The sequence below is a fragment of the Anastrepha ludens genome, chromosome 4 (assembly GCF_028408465.1).
Source record: "Anastrepha ludens isolate Willacy chromosome 4, idAnaLude1.1, whole genome shotgun sequence".
Taxonomy (NCBI): domain Eukaryota; kingdom Metazoa; phylum Arthropoda; class Insecta; order Diptera; family Tephritidae; genus Anastrepha; species Anastrepha ludens.
In genome coordinates, this window is record NC_071500.1 from 28,582,658 (window position 1) to 28,607,820 (window position 25,163).

Below are 25,163 nucleotides of genomic sequence, written 5' to 3' on the forward strand. Positions count from 1 at the left end.
ATAAGGGCATTTATGTAATATACGCTTCTACACTCATAGGTGTATCGTATGCTTCTGCTTTTCATATCTGTTTTTGAAGGGTGCATTCTTGTTCCAGTTTTAGCAGAGGCAGAGTTCGATAATTTGTCCATTGATATATTGTCTTAACCGAAGAGTAAGTATTATTGAAAAGCCGTCTGCCATTCGGAAGTGGCTTGAAACTGTAAGTACCTGAGTTGTGCAGGATTTTTCTGCAGGGTATGCATTCATAGTCGCGCTCTGAATTCCCATGCTCTTTACTCGCACTCACTTCGCGTAGCTTAATTCGACAACTTGTAAATAAGTGAGCCAATCAAGCAATCAATGTATAGAGTAATGAAATTGATTGCCTTGCACAGAACTTAAGCAGCAAGTGGAAATTGCGGAAAACATTTCAATCGCATTACAAAAGTGCACACACTTTAAAAGCAAGTGGAAAGCTCCTAATAACGTAGCTGCAAGTAGGCAGAGGAGTTTTACTGAAAGAGCATTTTATATACTTTATATTGGGGTTGGGTGAGACAAGAGCAAGGCCTTCAACATTAACAATATTTATTAATCAGTTGTGTAGAGTTCTTATAAAATATAAATTTATAATTTGCTTTGCTATATTTCACTTGAATGATTTAGATTTAAGTATGCTATGAATTTTTGAAATTTTGTTTTAATTTTTTTCATTGAGTTTTATTATAACCAGGTGAATTTATAAAAGTTGACTGCGCTGGAGCAGCAAAAGCATTCCCATGCATTTTATTGTTGCAATTATGTGATTTGAATGCCAAAACTGCAATGTTAATTTAAACAAAAAAATAAGGCAACTTTACTTTGTTAAGTGTACAAAGCTTTTTACGATTTGCGAGTCGAAATGCGAAAGAAAACCAGAAAACATTTTTCTTCATGGCATTTAAATGGTTTACCCGATTTAATGACTTACTTGGAAAGAGGTAAACCACTCAATAAGCAAATATCTCACACCAAAAATGCACAGGGATAACGATCTCATAACGTGCAAGTTTTTAAAAGAGTTACCCACCTATAAATATATTTTCTCTTCTTCCTGATTGGCGTGCTAACTGCTTACGCGATTTCGGCCGTGTTTAATAAAGCGCGCCAGTCGTTTCTCTCTCGTGCTGACGGGCGCTTGTTGGAAATACCAATTGAAACCAAATCCTTCTCCACCTGATCTTTCCAATGTAGACGAGGCCTTCCTCTTCCACTGTTACCGCCAGCTCGTACCGCATCGAAAAGGGGGCGTTTGTATCCATTCGGACGACATGACTCAGCCAATGAAGCCGCTGGATCTTTATTCGCTGCACTACGTCTATGTTGTCGTAAAGCTCATACAGCTCATCCTTCCATCGCCTGCGATACTCGCCGTCACCAACGTGTAAAGGTCCAAACATCTTCCGCAGAATCTTTCTGTCAAACACTTCAAGGGACGCCTCATCGAATGTTTTCATCATTCAAGCTTCTGCGCCTTACGTTAGGACGGGCATTATGAGAGCTTTGTAAATAAAGTATTAATTTTGTTCGTCGAAAGAGGACTTTACTACTCAATTGTGTACTTAGTCCAAAGTAGCACTTGTTGGCAAGGGAGATTCTGCGTTGGATTTCAAGACTGACATTGTTATCGGTGTTAATACTGGTTCCTAGATAAACGAAGTCTTTTACAACCTCGAAGTCATAACTGTGAACAGTGACGTGGGTGCCGACACGCAAGTGCGCCGACTGTTTGCTTGCTTCTTAGTACCTACAAGAAAATCTCAATAGTATTAGTTCCTGGTTGAAAACCTGGCGTATGAAAGCTAATCAAACCAAATCTAGGCCGATTACTTTCACGCTTCGCCACGACTCATGCCTTTATGAATCTCTCAACAACGCTTTAACATCTCAGACAGATACGAGTAATGCTATATATTATACTTAGGTATTCTCCTAAATAGGTGACTCACGTGGCGATCGCATATATTTTTAAGGTGAAAGCGACTTGGATTTATATTCCGTTCACTTTACTGGTTACTTGGCTACAAATCAGCATTGTCACTAGACAATAAAGTCCTCAAAACCTAACCTGGAAATGCTGCAGATATTCCAGTCAAAGATGTTACACGTGAGTGCCAACGCGACTTGGTTTGTGCGAAACGAAACATTGCACCGATATCTAAATGTTACGGCAATTTGCGAAGTAATCAGCGACACAGCAGTCGCCTTGCCACTCATTCAAATTCTCGAGCAGCTAACCTTTTTTTAACAACTTCACTTCACGGAGATTAAAATAATGTATACCTAATGAATAATCAAATATTTAAAGTGTAAAAACGTATAAAACTACATATGTCTCGTGGTATATAGTATGCAGAATTATTTAATGAGCTCCGCTAGGTGTTCTTACGCAAAATTAAACTGTTTTCAATTGCAACTATAAAAAATACTGATACTAAATAATAAATGGAGTTAAAAAAAAAATAATAATAATTAAAGCAGAAAAACATGCAAACCTACAAATTGCAAGAAAAAAAGTTGAAGTTGACCCTCCCGAAAAATTGAACCTGGACAGTGTTGTCAATTTTGGCTCTTCTATTTATATGAAACACAAAAACCAAAAAAACATTATTAATCAGTATGACTGTAGCTATGTCCCGTACTAGAATAAAAAAAAAAAGAATTGACTAAATGGCGCGGTTTTGAATTTGACACACTAAAAATCGGGTTTTTCTTTTCAGTTATTTAACTTTCAGTTCTTCACTCAAAAAATGCGAAATTATTGAAATAATAATATGATTCTAGTACGGGTGCTAGCCATTGATGTTGTGAACAACATATTAAAATTTCAGACGATTCGATTGAATAGTTTTTTTTTACAACACCAGGCCGAAAAAAGTCGTTTCGAGATATGTAAATGAGTTTAAAGTTTCAGGTACAGGAGCACGCGGATAGCTCTCTACTTAAATATTGGGCTGCAGAAGCTTAATATTGGGAATTTCTGTATGAAAATTTTACAGTATATTCTTAAGATACAGTACTTTTCAAATATCGAAAAAACCAAACACCGATTTTTGGAAATTCCTAGACCACCCACAGGGGACCCAAGTATAATATTTGTTAGTTGTTAATAACTTTCCTTGTAAATTTTGGCTCCAAAATAAAAATTTAATAAAAAAATAACAAAAAATAAATTATTTTGAGAAGATAGTAATATAACAATAAGGAATAAATTATTTGATTAATTTATTTATTTGGTAGAAATTTAGTTATAATTAGTAGTAGTAGTAGTTTATTTATTTAAAATATTTATAATACAGTAGGTAGGTAGGTAAGATGGCAAGAGTACCCCAGGTACATTTCAAGTAGCACTTACGTGCCGTTTTGATACCATAATGTGGATCACTACCTGTGAAAAGATTTAGGGAAGAGAAACACCGTCTACAGCCATCCAGTGCTGTTGATGTAGTGGAGAAGAGAAAATGGATCTAGGCTGGAAAACTTCTTCAAGTCATCCCCAAAGAGCTTCTCAGCAAACGGAGGGCATTATAGCATCGGCGTCAGTGACCTGAATACAAAAACCCAAAAATTTGTTTGTTTATTAATGTCGTAAAAATTGTAAATTCACATAGAAAGTAAAAAGAAGTGTGCAAAGTTTCAGGGAGATCGGTTAATAACTTTTCGAGTTATCGTGTACGCCAATTCGAAAAATAAAGTTTTGAGAAAACGCGTCTAAAGTTTGAATACAACCTAACTATACCTCCCCCAGCGCTCGAACGCAAAGAATAGAGTCGTTACGGTTGACGATCTATAATATAAGAAATACTTAAATTTACGTTCTAAAATTTTTTTTTTTCATCCTCTTAATAACTCGTTAATTGGTTTTTTTCTGTTTCTTCGCATATTTCAAGCCTTTGACAAAATCAGTTGTTATATTGACGTAACTGCAGAAGTTTGTATAAATTTTTTGCTTAAAAATAACTCCCTTCTTTCTATTTGCTTTTATATGCTCTTCCATTTTTATATTCACTTTATATAATTCTTAATTTTGTTTAGCTTAAAAAAGTTAGCTATTTTACACTTTCATCTCAGTTCTCTTTCTCGCCTCATATACAACTGCGTATTGGCAAAAATAGTCAAAACTCTAGTTTAATCTGCGTAATCTTTTTTTTTATCATTCTGGTTGCAAATCTATAGATAGATTCCTTAAAACCTTTTCACAGTTGACACAAAAATTGTCACATTTAATATTCAGCAAACAAGGAAAAGGCTATAGAGGCAAAAAATTTTGAAGGAAATGCAATTGTAATATAGATAGTCGGAAATGCTCAGGCAGTATTGCCTATTGCAATTAAGGCCAAGACGTGGGACTTAAAGGTTACAGTGGGGATTCATTATTCCTCTGCAAACTTCATAGATTTATTTATGAATCGCAGCAGTTTATCGAGGGGAAAAAATGTAGCTCGTTTATTCTTCAAACATTCAACCCAAAAATGTAAAAGAGAGTAAATGCAAATTATTAAATTAATAATTTCTTGGTAATTTTAGATTTGATTCACTCCTACATATTATAGCCAACGACGGTCATGTTGCTATAAGCATTCAATAAGCAAAGTTGCCGTATTTGAGCTAAAGAAGCCATTCAAGATTAGCCATTACAGCCATTGAAAACGAGCGTTTCGAGCACCCTATGGGTTGGAGGAATCATCGGCCCATGTTTCTTAAAAGACGAGTCTGGCGACAATTTAACAGTGATGGGCGAACGCTATCGCGCCATGATAAACGTCTTTTTGATGAAGCCCCTGATCTCCACAACCAATCTTGGTTCCCAGAAGATGGCGCTACTTGCCATACAGCACGTAAAATAATGAATTTACGGCGTTCTCGTTTCAGTGAGCAAATTGTCGGGCCAGTGGATTGGTCACCAAGATCATGTGATATCACACCTTTGGATTATTTGTGGTGGTATATAAATAAGCTTTGATTGTGGATGAATCAACTTCGATTGGGGCATTGGAAGATAAGATTACTAAAGTTATTCACGAGTCCTCCAGGGAGTCGCGAGTCATTCAAAATTGGTTTTAACGGATGGCCGAATTACGGCACAGTTGTGGCCAATATTTAAAAGTCGCCGAATGGGTTGGTGCGTGACTACCATTCGTAATTCAGAGAGTGAGCGTCGGTTCGAATCTCAAAAAATTAAGAAAAAGTTTTTTCTAATAGCGGTCGCCCCTCGGCAGGTAATGGTAAACCTCCGAGTGTATTTCTGTCATGAAAAAGCATCTCATAAAAAATATCTGCCGTTCGGAGTCGGCTTTATACTGTAGGTCCCTCTATTTGTGGAACCAAGACGCACACCACAAATAGGAGGAGGAGCTCGGCCAAACACCCAAAAAAGGTGTATGCGCCAATTATATATATATATATATATCTTTAAAAAATTAATTTCATGAATGGTTTTACACAAAAATAATAAAGATTGTCCAATCAATTTGAATTTTCGTTGTTTTATATTATTACAATTTAAAATCCAATACTTCTAAATTAATCATCCTTTACTTAGAATGTCGACAATTAATCACCCTTTACTTAGAAGAATTGTTAGAATTTACTTTCTTGTAGCTGAATTAAGAAGCTGTGGGTAAGGCAGAGGAAAACCAATCATTTTCTCTATCGACATTTACCAACATTTCGCAATTTAGTCGTACACCCAAGCATTTGCCTTAAATAATTCGGATTTTGTTAACTAACTTTCATTGTCATCAGCAGCATTGCATCGCTGCATAATGTAAACATCTAATGTTGGCATCCGATTCGAAAACTTAATCGATGTATTTGCGCAAGTTTTACAACCTTCCAATTTGGGGCAATTATCTCATCCGCCATGCGAACAAATCAGCAGAAACGACAAAATCGTTGATAAGAGTAACGGTAATTTGAACGGTTTACTGGTGCCATTTGTCGCACTTAAGCTACAAGTGTTGGAATCCCAGTCACCCTTTTAATCCGAAACGAAAGCTAACGGTTTTCATTTCAACGCTATTGTAATTTCAGTTCAAATGCTTTTCAGTACAATGAAGTATTTGGTGTTGCATCAATTTAAATGTATCAACAAGCACACTTAATGCTCGCGAAAATGTACGCTTCAGAGTCACGCCACAACGACACATTCAAGTCGACAGCAAAGCTAAATGAAAGGCGCACGTTGCGCCACGTGTTGCAGTCTACAAAATAGTTTTCTGATTTTTTGGCAATGACATGTACTTAAAAACAAAATATAATCGTAAATATGTATGTATGTATGTACATAGGTATGTATGCGTGAATGCCTCTACAATTTGCATGCGGAAGTTGAGCGAAAATATATGGGCGCATTGGTGGTTGAGTGTAATGACAGCACTGCAAAACCAGCTGCATTGAGGCCAACACCATTACCGCGTCCGCATTGCAGCGTACTAAAATTGTTGCTGTTGATGTCGCCTGCTCTGACGACAACGACAACGTCATTGTCGTTAGCGCCGTGCCAATAGCTGTCACAACATGAAAGTGCTTAATTGCTTGTGATGGCATTAAATAAATTTTTAATTGCTTCGCACTTTTCATTCACGCTTCCGACACTCCCATGGGTAACGTTACCATGAATTCCCTTTACACATATCATACACACACATACATACATGCATGCATACATACGTACTGCATGCGGCTGAGTCTGTGCATGACTAAGTTGTCGCACTTTTACCTAGTTGCTTGACGAGTCCATCGTTGGCCACCATTGTGTACCTTACTTAACAGGATTCCTTTTATTTTTTCACTTGATTGCTGTTCTGTGTCACTTGCCACAACGTATGCGGATGTGTGCATGTATTGCACCAAGTATATGTATGTATGTACAGTAGCAGACACTGAGATATGGATAGTTTTTATTATATTTTTGCACACCACCTGAAAACTATGTCGAAATTAATATGAGGAATTCTATATATGACTTAGTTGTTTTACAATAATATAAAATTAAAAAAATATCGAAATATGTATTAGAATTTGATGGGCATTAGAATTCAATTTGAGTATTTTTAGAGTAATGCTTTGGCTGCATGGATTTTAACATTAATTTGAGAAAAAACTGTAACCTTACTAAATCTAAATCTAGCACTAATTTCGCGAAGGCAGTAGTTGTCATGACGCAAAATTAAAATGTATTTTCATTAGGCGGGTGAAATGGTTGAAGTACCACTTTGAAACTCCCCAAGAAGCACTAAAGCGCCGTTTTGATGCCAACAGGCAGATATGATACAGGGACATATCTAGAGCAGATATATACAGGGAGATATCTACAGCCAGCTGGAGCTGTTGATATAACGGAGAAGATTGATGGGATTTAGGTTAGCGCACTGTTCTAGACTGTCGAATAAAGGAGCCCGTAGAGTTCTTAATCATTTAGCTGTTAAGCTTGGACATTTACAGAGAAAGTGCGCAACGGTCTTCTTCTCCGTCTTTGCCAGCTCAGCCTCCACAACTTCTGCTATGGAGGTTAAATGGTAATCCTATGGGTATTAAATGGTTACCCCAGCATTTCTCCGCGAGTGGCGATTACCAATACCGCCCGTTAAGCACAGTTACAAGTTTCAAAAGTGCATGGCGTGAAGTGCCCAGGACCATCTTCTTCCTGCGTCTATTGTACTGGGGGCACAAAGTTTTCCAAATAGCACATGAAGAAATGGAGCTCCATCTTTTCTACGCTTTCCTGCGAAATAAGTTGTGCAATTCCCCTTTAACAACAATCAGGGGATTTAGTTTTATCACATTCGCTGATTTTTTTTCGGTTCAGCGTTTTTTCACTTTTTTCACGGCTTACCAATCGCGCACTCTCATACAGAATAACAACAAAAAGGCATGTAAAATAAGTGGCACAAAAACCGTGTAAGTCTACTAGATTCCGTCAAAATTCAACTGTAAATGACCGCTACACAAGTGTTTGGTTTTCAGTGTCAGCTACTGTATGTACTTCCACATGGACATATGTATATCCGTTCAATTTGCAAAGGTTACGTATACGCCACGTCGCCGGTGGAAATCTGTATGTTGTAACTAGTGAACAAGATCTATATTATATTTGAATAAATTTTTCGTTAACATTTTTGCATAAGAATTTAATAAAAATAAACTCAGTAGAAATTGCAATCAACTATGCAAATATTGCTCGCTCGAACGAAAAATTCTTGTCCAACATTCACTCTAAATCTCTATTTCTGTTCAATTATTCTTATCTGCACTTTTATTTTAAACAATTTATCGCTGTTTACGTTTGTATTTCTTCACATAACTATCCATCTAGATAATTTCAACACACAAGTGTATTTTTACCTCATACGGAAACATACACACATACATATTTGCTTAGTGCAGCCAGGCTGTTGCTAATGACTTAATAGGATTCTGCGAACTACGGTCACTCAAAAACTGTTATTTTTTCACAAGCCAACGTAGTGGCAGGGTAATGTATCTTTTCTCACAATCGTATATATAAATGCATTATACATACGTACATATACATATGTGCGCACACATATACTGTTGCATATGTTTGCGTACTAAGCTGAAATCCCAAGTTAAAACGTTGACAGCAATTTGATGGCAGCTTAAATTTATTTACTTCAACTGGCACTGCCATTTGCACTTAGTTGTTGTTTTTTCGTTTGCTTTTGCTTTTCTTCAGAAAAGTGTTTTTCGACTCCACTACTGAATTTGTATGCTGACTTGTGTCACTATTCATTCTGAAGCAAAAAATCTAAACTTGGCTAATGGAACTTTCATTTCCTTTTTTATTACTTTAACAGTATTTTTCTCAATAACTTCTTCATAGGAATGGTTTTTTAAACGAAGTTAATACTTATTTTTCGACTAAACGCTTTTATTGCATATTGCAGGTATAGGGTTTTTCAATAAAGACATAACAGAATTTTTACAAAACCTAGCCGTAATGGGTTAGTGCGTGACTACCATTCGGCATTCAAAGAGACCGTAGTTTCGAATCTCAGTGAAAGATCAAAAAGAAAGAAAAAGTTTTTTCTAATAGCGGTCGCCTCTCGGCAGGCAATGACTAACCTCCAAGTGTATTTCTGTCATGAAAAAGCTCCTCATAAAAAATATCTGCCGTTCGGAGTCGGTTTGAAACTGTAGGTCCCTCCATTTGTGGAACAACATCAAGACGTACGCCACAAATAGGAGGAGGAGCTCGTGCCAATTATGTATATGTATATATTTATATTATTCACAATTCTCCATATTGTGTACTGATAAATTCACAATTCCTATGAAAAACGTGCAGAGCTTGGCTGGGATGCTCCTGCTATGCGGCAGTGATTATGTTTCCTTTGCATCGATGGAAGAACGGCTTCGATGACTTTCACTGTCATAATTTGACTTTTGCCGTGGAATTAACACTCCATTTTTTCAAGTGGTATTACGAAAATCCTATACAATAGACGCAGGATGCAGATAGTCCTGAGAACTTTACGTCATTCAATTTCCAAACTCGTAGCTTTGCTTATCGGCAAGTATGCGGAAAATCAAGGTTTACCATTAAACTCAGGAGCTACGAAGGCCTTACAGAGGCGAAGACTACTGAGCATTTGCTCTGTAAATATCGGAGCTTGGCAGCTAGACGATTAAAGTCTCTGGGTGTTTCTTTCTTCGACAGCCTAGGGCAAAGCGTCAGCCTAAAACACATCAGTCTTTTCTATTACATCAACATCTCTGGCTGACTGTAGATATCTGCCTGTTGGACGTCTCATAATGGTCTCAAAACGGCGTTATTTGGAGAGTGCCAACGCCCGGTACTTCAACCATTTCACCTACCAAACGCTCCGACGTCGCGAAATGGCAGCCTGTGGTCGTGCATTAGTTCAGTTCTGTTTGGTCTACAGTAAATTATAATAACAATATAACCTTGAATGACATGTAGACAATGCCAGATCCTCTACAAGTCGAAGGTTGCATTTATATTAAACGAAGAATTCTCATGCCCCTATTTAACAACCCATTTCTAAGTACTAGTAATTAAGTACACTAGATAAGCAATTTCTTGATATGCACGACGACTTTCTGGCAACTGTTTACTGTGTACCGCTGCACTCCTTTTTCTGTAGTTCCAATACGTGCTTAATTTGACACATTGAATATTCAAGGTACCATGCAGGCATCGTCAACGTTATGCCAGTTGGGAGGTTCTAGGTATAATCTCTCGAAAAAATAAAATAAAATTAAAGCTCTTATTTTCAATTCATTTAGCCATATCTATCCGTCAGTCTGTGCGTCCATGCGCACGATAATTAGAACAAAAATTAATAAAATCGAATTAAATTTGGTATGCTTATTATCTAAACACTATCAATGTCCAAGAAAGTAGATGAAATTTGACTATAATACCTTCCATATAATTAAAGCAAACGCCTACTTTTGAATAAATGCGTATATTTGCTAACTATTTTATAAAATTCGCCCTTATTAAAACCACGCCCACTCTACATACAGTTCGAGTAAAGTACAGTCTTCACTTAATTTATTAGAAGCCTTAGTGTTACTAGATCGCAACTGATATTTGCTTTATAACCATTTTATTCCATAAAAGTGATTGCTCTAATCAACTAAACCGGACTGTACTAAGACTGAATTCCCAACCATCCCTCTGGTCGTACCAGGTGCGTGCGTATACCTGTCATTATCTATGAGTTTCTTTGATTCAAAAAACATCCAGGGCGAGTATATGAAGTTTAAATTAAAGGTGGCTCAGAAATTTATGTCTGTAAAACTTTCTTTATCTCTACTTTTCTACTTTGGCAGTTTTAAGCTCAGAAGACAGAAATCAATACTCTCGATATGAATAGCGAAGGGGCTCACTGTAGGACAAATAGTACTAGTATGTAACTCGACCACACCACATGCATGCTTAAGAGTTTAAGCTCTGAGAGCTTCGCGTTTATACTGCGGTTTTAGTTCCGCATTTATGGGATCACAGAGCTTTGGTATAAACAAAATTGGAATGAATTTTTTACAAAACTCTTTAGAGCCAATAGGTGATGTGAAAATTATAATTGATTCATATTGAATAGTGGCGGTCACGCCGTTTCCCAGAATTTCATTGTATCAGATCAGGACTCTCTTTTCCTTACAAAAATTTTCCCAAACACTACTTGAGCAGTTCATTCATTTCAAGAATACGATGAATATCGTTTCCCTTTACAATGTCTTCCTTCATACATTAGTATGTATTTGTTTAGTATTTATATACATAGGCACACTTACGTGTTTCAAATAATTACTTTTTTTTACTTTTACTAAATTCTACTTTTGAACGCTCGCCTTTGCTTCTTCGTTTCATACAACCAACATTCTTTGCGCCACGTCAGTGACCTGCTGAAGAAGCTCTCTGTTAAGGCTGGCCTAATTGGTTGCTTCCGCGGCCTAGTCGTCAATGGTGAAATACTCGACATTTACAGCTATATGTCCGTACATCTCTCGGAGATAATTAAGGACTGCAAGCCATCGTGTGTGCCGTCACCGTGCAAAAATGGTGCACAATGCAAGGAGCTGTGGAGCACCTTTCAATGTGTATGCAGTAATCCCTGGGCGCATATTGGCGAATTCTGTGAGACAAGTAAGTGCGTTAGCTAACCTGCATTGACGTAAATGCATACTCCTATAAAACATAATATAGATTTTACGTATGTGTATGAATATCTAAAAAAATATATTTTATTTTTCCACACTCATTTAATCTTCTTGCAGATATTAACGAGAAAGCACTCACCTTTATCACGCGTGAGTCGTTCTTGATGCGCAATTATATTAGTACACCCGCTGCCACGCCACCTTTCTTACCAGCCGCCTACTCCATATATGGCATCAACGAGGAGCGCGATATTATTAAAGACATACTAACAGAGGACATTCTTATCAATTTGCGCACCTACGATGCGAATGCATTGGTCTTTTATGCCAACGATCATTACAACAATTTCGTTCATTTATATATAAGCGCTGGGCGCGAAATCGTGTTCCTCTATAATTATGGCGATGAAATTGTTAATCTGACTATCGTTGATGAAACGGTGAGCAGTCTGAATAGCATACAAGTGGCTATTGAGCGAGAAGAGCAACGGACAACGATGCACGTAAACGAGCAAAGTGTAAGTGTGGAGAGGGGCATGATGCTGCTGGATGAATACAGCAACAAGCCGTGGATAAATCCAGAGAAAGGTAAGAAACTAGGGGTAGGAAAAGAAACTGGTTACTCAAACATAATTCCCTCTAATTATAATTAGTTTAATAGTTATATGGTAAATAAGTCAATGAATAAAATGAAACGACCGCAAAAACGTAGATATTAGTGCTTGTCACAAGTAAAAGAGTCCAAGAGCTTGCAAGGTATTAGATTGGGGAATAAGTTCGTAACGTTTTTGACGAAGACTTTTATTTAAAGAAAAACAATAATTATATCAATAAGTTAATCAATTAAATATTCGCCGTTGCTGTTTACAACCTTTTCCCACCTCTCAACCAATTTGTTGATGCCGTTCCGCCAAAAATCGCCTGGTGTGGTGTTAAAGAAGTTGTTGAGCCACTTTTTAAGGACCTCTTTGTTATGGAAGGTAACACCCTTCATATGGTTTGACAGGGAGCGGAAGAGATAGTAATCGGTCGTTGCAAGGTCCGGAGAACACGGCGGATTCTGAAAGAACGCACATTCGAGCTCTTGAAGTGCGACAAGTCGTCAAGTGCAACATGGGGCATGACGTTGTCGTAAGGGAGTGTGGTTTGACCATGTCGATCAGGTCTTTTCAGTCAAATAGCCTCATTCCCGCGATATAACTGAACGATGTAGAGCTCTTTGTTGAGTTGCACTTTGTTTTAATGCTACCTCCTTTAATTTAGGTAAATCAACAAGTTCTCCTTCTTTTTCCTGAACAAAGCCAGACCGCAAATCAAAACTTGATTGCATTGACTCGAAAGCTTCAAACTTGGAAACTTCTATTTTCAAACTAACTTAGGTCTATTCTATTATACTTGTAAAGTAACTCAGGAAACTTCTTTTATAAACTAATAAAATTCATTCTAAAGATACATAAGTTCTTCTGCATTTTCTTCACACAGAAATTTTCACAAGCAAAATCTAAACACTTTAAGCTGTCAAATACTAATCGTCTTAGCTAAATTGTATGTGTGTGAACACCAAAGTCTATGACGCAATTTAAAGCTCAATTGCCTCAGCCAATTGGTACATTTAACCAAGCCTTATAATGAAAAGATGCTTCCTGAGTAGCTCAAACATTCACTGGACATCTGTCGGTCAACAGGCGCTTTTACTGCCATCTCTGCATTTTTTGTCTCTTCAGCGTGGGAGAGCTGGAGTAAGATTCCGAGTACCGTTCTTCTTCACTGGCTTTTGGGTTTGAAGCTCAACGTACAATTGCCCACTACGATGAAGAGACATTATTGTAGCCTACTAAATTTTTTTATGTGTGAATTTATATTCTAAAATTGTACGTCCATTTAATTGATTTAGATATATTTTGATAGATTTGAAAAATATTGGTATCATAGCAGTGGCATTGCTCATTTCAACGTCTTGCAGAACCGGTCTTTAATCAAGTAGACTTCTTTCCTGGGAATCCGAAATTGGCAAATTTTCATCCCACTCTACACGAGCAATCAGCTGCTACCAAATCCCCTTAATTCTCAAGTGCAGAGTTTTAATAGGAAACAGTCGTCATTTACCTGCAAACTTTTCGACTGTCAAGTTATACAATTTTTTTATATTTTTATTTTGCAGAGGTTCTCTCACCGCACAGACCACCCGCGCCACCCACTGAGTACTTCCAGTTCAACATTGGTGGCTATGATCCGGCGAATTTGCTGCGACCCAATACGGACTCTACTGCGCTGCAGGGATATATTGGTTGCGTGCGTGGACTGAAAATTGGCACAAATCTAATCGACTTGGCTGACATCAACGAACGGAATATTTCGCCCAGTAAGTATACACAAATACAGTTGCCATATAACGGAATATACTTATACATATGTATGCAATTGCAAAACTAACACAAATTGCACTTGGCTCCTTAGTGAGGAAATTCAATTTTAAAAAGTCACATACGATGCTGAGCGGAAGAGATTTGCACATGCGTGTGAGCTCGAATGCAGCAGCGTTGGTTTGTGAATACGTGCAAAGAGCATATTGGTACGACGTACTCACTTATGCGACGAACCTACATGCATACGGAAATCATTATGTATGTATGTATAGCCAAAAGTATCGAAAATAAAGGACTTTAATACTTGTATTAGGGTGGGTCGATATGTGTAAAAGGTTAACAATATAAGAATTATAAATTGATAATTGTCTGAGTGCAAACCTCTTAAAGAATCTAATCTAATTGGCTGAGAAATTGTAGCTCAAAAATTATATTAGTACATACATACTTGGTGATTCGTAGGTCGAAGATTTCCATAAATATGCGGCTTAGAGCAGCGTCCATGCGCCTATTGATACTAGATTCCTCATATACAGGGTAGCTAATGAGTGGTATTGCATTAAGAAATTAGCATAAATTTTGTGTAATTCATATAATTTTTTGTTTCATTTAACTTAAAAGATATTAAAATTTTCTTTCATTTTTTTTTTAATTTGTTGGGTTAGTGATACTTACAATTTAAACGGCCACATTGTATGACGTATATGCAGCATCGTATCGTAAAATTGTACAGCACTAGCAATAGAGTTGAGGTTGGATAGTTTTAATCTCGAGAATGGAATCGGCAAACAAAATATGGACTTCCTTCAAATAATCTTATAGGGAAATTTTCAATATAACAAACTTAGTTAGGTGAGAATATGGATGCAAGATATTCTTGAAACCACAAAGAGTAGGAAGGATTTTTCTTCTTTTGCGTAGTCCTGGAAAGAAAAGTTATTTTAACAATATTAAATTATTTCTCGTGCTAACCGCTGCCGTGCTGCGCTATGTCTATGCTGTCGTAAAGCTCATACAGCTCATGAAGCTAATTGTTCTATCGCGTGCGCTACTCGCCGTTGCTAAAGTGCAAAGGCCCAAAAATCATCCGCAGAATCTTCCTTTCAAACATTCCAAGGGGCTCATCGGATGTTGTCATCGTCCAAGCACGGGCATAATCAGAGCCTTATAAAGTGTTAGTTTTGTTCGTCTAAAGAGGGCTTTACTACTCAATTACTTACTTAGTCTAAAATAGCACTTATTGGCAAGAGAAATTCTACGTTGGATTTCTAGGCTTATATTGATATCGGTGTTAATACTAGTTCCGACATAAACGAAGTATTTTACAACCTCGAAATCATTACTGCCAAAAGTGGCATGGGTGCCGATACGCGAATGCGCAACTATTTGCTTGATGACAGCAGATACTTTGTCTTGTCCGCGTACACCATCAAACCCATTCGCTTCGTTTCTTTATCAGCTTAGAAAAGGCAGAACTAACAGCGCGATTGTTGAGGCCGATTATGTCAATAACATCGGCATACGCCAACAATTGTAAAAAATTGTGCCTGAGCGATTAAATTCTGCGTAACGCATGATCTTTTCCAGCATCAGATTAAAGAAGTCACATTACTGACAGTCATCCTATCTGAAACCTCGTTTGGTGTCAAGTGACTCGAAGAGGTCATTCCTAATTCTGACGCCGAAATTCTAACCTTTGTGCAGAATGCAGTGCTGCGCAGTGCAAAGAATTCAAAAGGTATGGCCCACATCAGACTACCATTCGGCTCTCAGCCATTTTCAAGTAATCAGCTGATTCGCTGACGTAACAGGGGATATGACAGCGGGTTGTTTATAACAAAATAATTGTATAATACTTATGGCAATTTCTAAAAAATTATTATTTAAATTCATAAGTTATTAAAAGAGAAAAATAGGGTCCACCCTAATGTATGTGCATATATGCATACTTCCACCAACATATGCGTGTGTCAGTTTTATGGTCATTATTGCCAAAGATTAATGCTAATCGGATAAGCCTCAGCAGTGAGTAGCCGCAAAGGCGCAGAGTAGCAACGTACAGATTTGCAATAAAATTTTGTGTGGGTGGGAAAATTGAATATGTTCCTCCATCCTGTGCAGTTTAGCAGTTGAATTACCAAGTTAGAATAGCATGGAAAAAATTACGATACCAAATGGCCGATCCAGCGCTCTAAGCTTTCTGCGGCTGGCCAAGAAATTGATTCGCATTGATTTATAGCGATTTTAAATTAATGGAGAGCCACAGTTGCACTACACGCACTCGTACAAGGAACGTAGTGCCACATATGTGACATGCAGCATACGCGAGTACCGTTGCTAACATCTTATAAAAAAATTATTGGATACAGTTATGTGAATCATAAATATTGGATTGCGCTGAACGGAATTAAAATGCGCAATAGATACATACAGGGTGCGTGCGGTATTTGAAGACAACTGGAGAGTCATTATTTTGAATAAAATTTAAGGAAATTTCGCGAAATTATTACACAACATTAATTTATTTTATATTTATAAAATCATTCAATAAAATTTCCATTAGCTGCATTAACCTCCACGATCCGGGTCTGGAAACGTTTGTAAGCGCGAATCAAAGGCTCCTTATTCATGTTGATCATAACGGTATTAATTGCAGCGTTCAAAGAAGAAATTATGTTATGGCGATGCTTATTGGTTTCACGCCGAACTACACCCCATACGTAGTTACGCAAGTGATTAAGGTCTGGGAAGTTGGGCGGCCATAAGTTGGGTGCTATGTGGTTTTGGAAATTTTTAGTTATCTAATATTAGGTAGCCTTCGCTTTGTGTTGAGGAGCAGTGCCTTACTGAAATATGTATGGGCTGTCACACCGTACACTATCAGTTCAGAGTTTTACTACTGTCTCCAGAATCTCGATATATGCAGCAGAAATCTTTGAGTAAAGACTTGTAGCGGAAACTTCGTATGCATGAAAATAAGAGTTTCTGTAGGATTCGAACATACCCTCTTGTCATTTCTAGGATTGATATTTTGGTAAAAAAAGAACCATATAATCTCAGGCGCTTCAAGGTGCTTAATTTTGTTTAGAAGGCATTTTGATCGGATAACTCGCGATATTCTCGGGTTCCCTCCAACATACACTGTCTTCTGCGCTTAACGTAGAACTTATATCGGAGATATTCATAGACAACTCGACGGCTAAAGCACTCGATAGAGTTGAAGGGTCCTCGTCAATGGTCGCTTGAATAAATTCTGCAGATCGAAATGTGCCAAAACGTTCCTCGTGTTTTTTCCGCATTGCGACGGACTCTGAAATGAAGACACCATTTTTTTCAATTTTTATTTTTTTTTTTCAACATAGTCCTCTTTTAGAAAGATACACTTCTCCCAACTCTCCTGCCATTTTTTAACCCCTCCAAAAAATAGGATTTGTTGAACTCTCAAAAATACGCCTCAGTTTTGGCGATGCCTTCCTCGTTTGAACTAAACTTTTTTTCCCGGGAGCCATTTCTTCATGTTAGGGAACAAGAAACAGTTGCAGGGAGCCAGATCAGCTGAATACGTGGAGTGAGGCAGTGATTCATAATGCAATTCATACAACTTGGCGCCGAATACTCCGTATGAAACTGCTGGTACGTTACCGTGGTGAAACAGCACCTTCTTTTTCGCCAAATGCGACCGCATCTCCTTCAATTTTTTGTGAAATTGTAGGAAAAACGATCACTGTAGAAGTCCAGTGATCGTTCTTCTTTTTTCTAAAAAATTCATGAGGTTGACACCGTTCACATTGCAAAAAATCGTCGCCGTGTCCTTCCCGGACGATGGGATTGTCTTCGCCTTCTTTAGATTCACCGGGATAAATCCATTGTTTGTTTGTTGCTTAGTTTATGGTATGTAAAGATGAATCCAGAAATAAAAATGATGAATCCAAAAATTTCTTCGGATCGCCCTTAAATCGCTCCAAACACTGCTTCGAAGTTAACAGCCGCATCCGCTTGTTGTTGCTTGTGAGCAATCGCGGCACCTATCGGTCCAACAATTTTTTCATCACTAACTTATCATGTAAAATATAATATTAATTGCCGTTCCGGTCAAGACACCTTTGACCTCTGTTACTTCGCGCACTTTCGTTTGCTGATCAGCGAGAATCATGACGTAAACTGTTTGAATGAATTTCTCGTTAACCACGTCTGCCGGTCGTCCTGGTCGTACCTCATCAAAAACGGATGGTCGCCCACGTTTAAATTCGTTGAACCAATATCTAACTGTGGTCATAGATGACGAAGCGTACCCATAGACAGCATCCAACTTTGCTTTTATCTCGAAAGCATTTTTTTCATCCAAAAACAAAAAGCGGATTACCGACCGATTCTGCTCTTTTTCCCATCTTTGAGAAAATCACGAAACACGTCTTACTCGAATAGCTGCCAAATGAAAAACAGTCTGAAATTTGTTTTGCCGTCGTTGGATTGATAGCAGCGCACGATGCTAACAACAACTTCCCTCAGGAACGCCTTGTGTCATCAAATACGGTTACTTATTGCACTGCCCTCGAATATACATGTCCTCAAATGTCGTACGCACCCTTTATGTGCTCATTAAAGAGTAACTCGTAAATTATAATCCATATTTAAATACTTTGATAAGCCAAAATAACCAAATTCATTTAAGTTATGTGAGCTTGGATCTTTTTGGAAATTTTGTTCAAATTGAAGCATTAGCCTTCACTTCTTGCACACCATTAAGATACTTTTCGTTAATCTAGCTTAGCATTAAAGTATGCCAATAAATCATTGAATGTTTGGCATCCTAAAATATTTATGTGCAATAGTAGTCGCCATTAATCAGAGATTTAACCGCGCTCATAGAACTTGTGCTCTGGGCTAAAAGCTGATTCCGAATGCTTAAGACTGCATGTTAAGAAAATTTGCACAGCCTCCGATTTCTGAATGTCAGCATCATATTATTTTAGTTATGACACTAGTTATGACATTTCGACTTCTCACTACACCGACGTACGTCACTGTGCCATTATGACGTTTAAGATGCACCACCGCCATGATGGAGGGTTCGCATAATCCTTTTTTATTCTAATCCGTGCAACCTTAATTCAGTATGGAAATTTTAGCACCTAATTAGAAAAGTAAAAGATATGATTGAAGATACGATTGACAGGTATTTTGCTGATAACCCGTTGAATATTTCTCCGCAAGGACGCCTTGTTCAATGTGGAGATAGCGTAAAAATCAAAACTGCAATTTAAAAAAAATAATAGTAAACACTACTAAGTTAAAGTGTACATATTTTATTTCTGTATGGTTTTGGATTAAGGAGCTCTTGGATTTAGGATATTTATCTTACTAGAAGCTGAAAAAATCATAGCAAATTTAGGAAATACTACTAAATTAAAGCTTTACAAACAGCAATGTCATTAAATATGGTTCAGTATATAAAGAGCTCGGTAGCTAGGCGAATGTAGATGCATTGTCAATATTCCTAAAATAACATAAAATTATCCTATGGTTTATATCGACCTTTTTTCAATTTTTAACTACCTTTTTAAAAACGGGATAAATTTATGCTTCTTTTTCCCTTACTTCCAAATTGCATCAATGGATTAAGTAGCATCCGAAATCAGTTGTCAAACATTATACAACCTTTTATTATTAGCCCCGTTACTTTGCTCATAGTGAATTTGACAATATAAGCTGATTTTCGTGACGCACACTAGTATAATAGTTAAGAAGTGTAACCAGATTACCATTTTCGTGATTTAATTTAGCTTTTTTTTGTTTTCTAGCCTCGGAGTTTTACCTCTTTCTTCATGACACTTTTCTAGCCTCTTCTAAATGGCTATATTCCTAACTATGTAAAATATATTGTATATTTTTCCTAAATTAGTTAAAAAACTCAGTTTGCTCCATTTAGCTTTACTTTTTTTATCACTCTCTTCACACTATTGACGATTGCGACAATTGTTGATTTTTTTTTTTTTTTTTTTGTCCATGGGCGTTGTGGTAGCGCGCTACCCTCAAGTGGCCCTTTGAAACCAGGACAAGCCTGTTGTTTCGTCGAACTCCTCACCCCACGGGACAACCACGAACCATAACATAGTGGGGGAAGGACGAATTAGTCGCCGGTCCTTCTTCGTAGCCTTTTGAGGGCCCTTAGTTTCTTCATAGTCTCTGCTATGACATCGCATGCTGCCGTCCCTTTTTCCCTGCTTTGTAGCATGGATTGCACGAATTAATTTGGGTCATTCCGCCAAATATACTACGAAGCTTGAATCTAGAGCCATTAAAACGAAGAATATGTGGTGGACGTCTTCTATCGCGTTCACCCCACAGTATTCACAAGTGAAATTCGATTCGTGTTTGAACTGATGAAGGTATGCTTTGCATCATCCATGCCCGGTTAAAAATTGACTCAGATAAAAATCCATTCGCAAGTCTGGAATGCAGCGATGTGTCAGGCGGCCCTTCGTTGTGTTATTCCATTTTTGCTGCCAAGTTTGGGTACTAGTTTCCCGTGCTACAATGCGCAGCTAATACTGGTGTTTATTCGTTAAGCTGCAATTAATGGTGCCGTAGCCGTAACCGTAACCATAGCCGCAACATTACATCATTTGTCGATTAGTCATGCCGTAACCATAAACAGCTGATATTGAAGTAGAATTAATTACAACGTTTGCATTTTGTCATAAAATCACCGATAATTTTAATTTTTCGACTTTCATTTCTAATATTCAAATTTTAGTTGCACATATCAAAACAAATATAAAATATTTCACAGCTGCTTACGGTTACGGGGGAAAAACCAAAATTCAGTAAATACATACGACTACGGTTATGGTTATGTCGTTATGGTGGCGCACCTATAATCGTTTGCAGTGCTGTCCAAATGGTTGATCAGAACAGCCGATTGCTATGGTTACGGTTATGGCTACGGTACGGCCCTACTAATTGCCGCTTTATTTATGCGTGTGTTAAGCATTCTACAGACGGGAAATAATCGCTTGAAACTCATTTCGCCACACACGTGTGGATTTGTTGACGATTCTAGTTTCACGCTGTTCATTAGAGAGTGAACATGGAACAAGGAAAAAATTATTGCCATGTATGGTATTTATTTGTGCGTGAAAAGGAGCGCGGGGAGGTCGAGAAAAAATAGTCGTTCAATTTGGTGGCATGACTGGCTTAAAAGGCGGCATGAGTTTTCGCATTTAAATTTTTCTTCACAATTTCTTTTTTAGTGTCTACTTTGTCTACTTCTAATACAATTTTTAATTTCACATTTCTGTCCTCATATTTCTCGCGCTTACTTTTCCACAATGTAGGCTGACTTTTGACCAAATGTATAAGTTCTTCACTGAATTTGTTGGTTAATGATGCCATGTGTCCGCTCATGTGCACACTTCGAAATTTCTTTTAAAATATAGAAAGTGTGAAACAAAAACAAAAATGTATTCGGGAATACTCATTCGGCCTTTTAAACCAGTACTGCATCAAAATTGAACGATTTTTTCCCCTTTCTTGGAACTTGAAGAAGAGTTTTGAAAATTGGGTTGAAATAAAGTCAAAAATTGGTACCGATTTATTTTTTTACAAAGTGAAGTACTTTTCGCAAAACTTCAATATGGCGAGTTTTCTTGATGGAATTGGTGAAAATGTACTTTAATCAATTTAGGAATAATATTTATGAAACTTTTTATATATTAATATAAAAAGTACTGACTAAAACTTGTTTTTTAATTCATTAAATAGAAATTAACATTTTTTATTTTAAATTTATATACTATCCGAAATGAAAACATTTTCAGAAAGAGGATTACGCACGGTGAATATAAATGTTTTCAAAAATTTGCTAGGAGTTGAGGATTAAGAATATAAGTCCTCTCATAATTCCTCTAAAAATCCCCGTTAGTTTTGTGGGTGTTCACAATATTAAATTAGTGTAGCCAAATCAAAATGTTTCTCCTGCTGCTTTCACCAAATTCCAATGAATTCAGTGCATTAAAACTATTACTCTAACTTCGTTGCTGTATTCTGCAATTAAGATTCCATAATAATACCGAAATTTGCTGCTGACCTGCATTTTACAGCCAGCACTGTAAATATATCTGTGTATAGTACATTCATTTACTAGTAATAAAGCCACATTTCTTATCCTCACTCTTTTCCCATTTCCAGCTTTGGGCGGTGTCCTGCCCAATTGTCAAATCAAATGCGATGCTGAGCCATGCAAAAATGGCGGCATATGCAAAGAGAATTTCGCCAAACAGGAATCAACGTGCGACTGTGAACATACCAGTTTTCTGGGTGAATTTTGTATGGAGGAGAAGGGTGCCGACTTTAGTGGCGAATCAACATTGTTGCGAAAATTCGAACTCACCGGCAAGGTGGACTATGTGCGCCTGCAATTGGCATTCTCATCGTTCGATTTGCGGCGTGCCAATCGTGTGATGTTGTTATTACAGCCGACTGGTGATCGTAGTTATTACCTGATGGTAGCCATTAACGCTGATGGTCATCTACTATTCGAAGAGGACCGTGAGGGCCCTGCAGTGGGTGCACATATCGATCGAAGTTTTTTGAATAATGCACGTCATTCCATTTACTACATACGCAATGGCAGCGATGCTACTCTGTATATTGACCGTGATAAGGTGGAATTGACAAAGGTACAGACACGTGCACCGGTGCCCACTAGTGACGTGGGCGGAAATCGAGTACAAATTGGTGGCATCAATACGACAGATGCGAGATTTGCTGTATTCAAAAGTTATAGTGGGTGCCTATCGAGTAAGTAGACATTTGAATATTTGTATGTTTGTCATTAGTGTGTATGTGTATGTGTATGTATATAAATATATTTGGAAATGTATGAATGAAAATATACTGCAAAATAGGAAAAATCACGGAAAAGCTAATTCTGTGCAAGACATGCACTATCACGAACTAATTCAAACGACAGTTGAAGCTCTGTGTTGCTTTAGCAGCGCCCGGTCTATACTGCTTATGACGAGACTGTAGAAGCAGAATAGTAAATCATGTTTAAGGAAAATCATTTGGTTTCTTGGATACGAAAAATTTAAGTTGTGTCTAGCTTTTCGTAGAACAAAGAGTTAAATTTCGGAGCATACATAGCTAATTTTACAGAAAGAATATAATAAAATATTAATGATTGTTGGAAAGATATGTTTGGCTATTATTGATTCCGCGTGGCAACATCGGAAAAATGCTATTACCAAATCCGATGTGATCACGAAATTCGTGAAATTGGTATTATTGATTTCGCTTGAAACACAGCTTTGACAGTTTTTCGTAATAGATTTATACGAATGCTTTACTTTGGGGAAGGAAGACATAAAATAAATAAAAACAAATTAAATCGTGTAAAAATATGTTACAAAAAAATGTTTTTTTAAGTGAACAAAATGTAAGGAAAATGGTTTATTGGTAAATGCCGAATAATTTTGAAGCTATTTTTTCAATAAATCTCGAACACCTACACACCATTTTCCATGTTGAACAATCTGCTGACGGAACTGCCAGAATGAATTAAAATTCTTATAAATAAATGATGCGATTGGTAGCCAACTCTGCTAGAAATCACAGAATGCGCTCTGCAAGGTCCAGTGCTGTCACTCCATATCTATAGCTTAGATCAACAAGTACCACATCGAGTACGTACTTAAGCGCGCATTTGTCCAAGGGGAAGTTTTTAATGAAACTAAAAAAACGTGATTCCGATTTTTAATATTTTATGTATTTTTTTAATTTTTTTTTATTTATATTTTCGCCCAAATTATAGGGCCCACAATCATCTTTCAACATTTTGCGCTCTACTAGTAAAAACCTGTTTTGCATAGGCTCCTCTCCTACCAATAAAACTGTTGAAGAAGTGGCCTCCATTGTAATTTTGAATATCGTTGTTTTATTTAATTACCTAAAATTACGATTTCTTTGTCAATAATTATCAACGATGGAAACAAAAATCATCTGAAATGCATTTAAAAAGTTGGTAGCAGTAATTCGACCATAGTTCAGGTGGTTGGCAATACGAACTACGAAAGCGTCGAAATTTTTCCCCCCGAATTCGTATCGGGAGCCCCGTTCACGACGGCAGCTCGTTCGTAATACATAATAAGGCTGATAATAAAATTAACACAGTGAGCGATTGACAATATCTATAGTCTTGCTCACCCAAAATTTACGACAACAAAAAGGTTTATGAATAGTTTTGTAAATAAATATCTACCGAATTTTTCCGGCAGATAGCTCAGTAGGTAAGGGAAGGTATACTGAAATCCGGCAGGAGCGGAAGGGCTTCGGCTCAAAAGGCCTCGTATACCCTGAGTACCTCCAGCGGCAGGGCTGTAAAGCTCATCAGGATCGAGACCAGCAAGATCCTGATTATGGTATACTGGAAGAAATTATTCGGATTAAACAGTCTGGGAACTTGAGTACAAGATTATGGTGATGAAAATGGGAACCAGGATACCTACACCGGAACTAAGCACGAGCGCAATAAGCTACATCGTGAAAGAACGAATTCAGAGAAGGCATTGAAAGTCAAATAAACGTGATAGACGAGCCACCAATACTCACCTGTGAGGAATTTCAATTAGCTGCGAGCAGGCTCAAAAACAACGAGGTACCAGGACCAGATGGAGGACCCACAGAAGTCCTCAAGTAGATCGCAAAAATGCACCACAAGTTTTGCTGGACATGTACAACGCCTGTCTAAGAGAGGGGATTTTCCAAGAAATCTGAAAAAAGCAGCAGCTCCTACTAATAAGCAAGAGGAAATACAACCTGAACCTCCCATCAGCATATCGGTCATTATGCATGCTCGACACAGCAGAGCAGCTCCTTGAAAGGTTAATCAAACCACGACTGGCCGTAGCCATACATAACGCCGGACGACTATCAGCAAGACAGCATGGCTTTAGAAAGTCTAGAAGAGGTGTAATCAACGTTAATAAACAGCGTAGGAGCAACGCAACAGGGCGTAGATATAAGGAACGCTTTCAATAGCATATTGGCCGCCTTAGAGCTAAGCTTCAGAATTCCGGCATACCGACAGCGCATAATAAAGAATTACTTAGGAGACCGCAAACT

At 37.6% G+C, this 25,163-nt stretch overlaps 1 protein-coding gene across 8 annotated transcripts in view; it reads left to right on the forward strand.

Annotated features, from left to right (window-relative positions):
• LOC128861372 (axotactin) overlaps positions 1-25,163 on the forward strand; it is a 229,353-nt gene that overhangs the window by 144,014 nt on the left and 60,176 nt on the right. For all 8 annotated transcript variants that reach the window (XM_054099477.1, XM_054099476.1, XM_054099479.1 and 5 more), the window contains 4 exons: positions 11,412-11,659; positions 11,791-12,261; positions 13,835-14,035; positions 22,230-22,841. In XM_054099477.1, the coding sequence (XP_053955452.1) occupies positions 11,412-11,659; positions 11,791-12,261; positions 13,835-14,035; positions 22,230-22,841 (1,532 nt within the window). The remainder of the gene's footprint in view (positions 1-11,411; positions 11,660-11,790; positions 12,262-13,834; positions 14,036-22,229; positions 22,842-25,163) is intronic.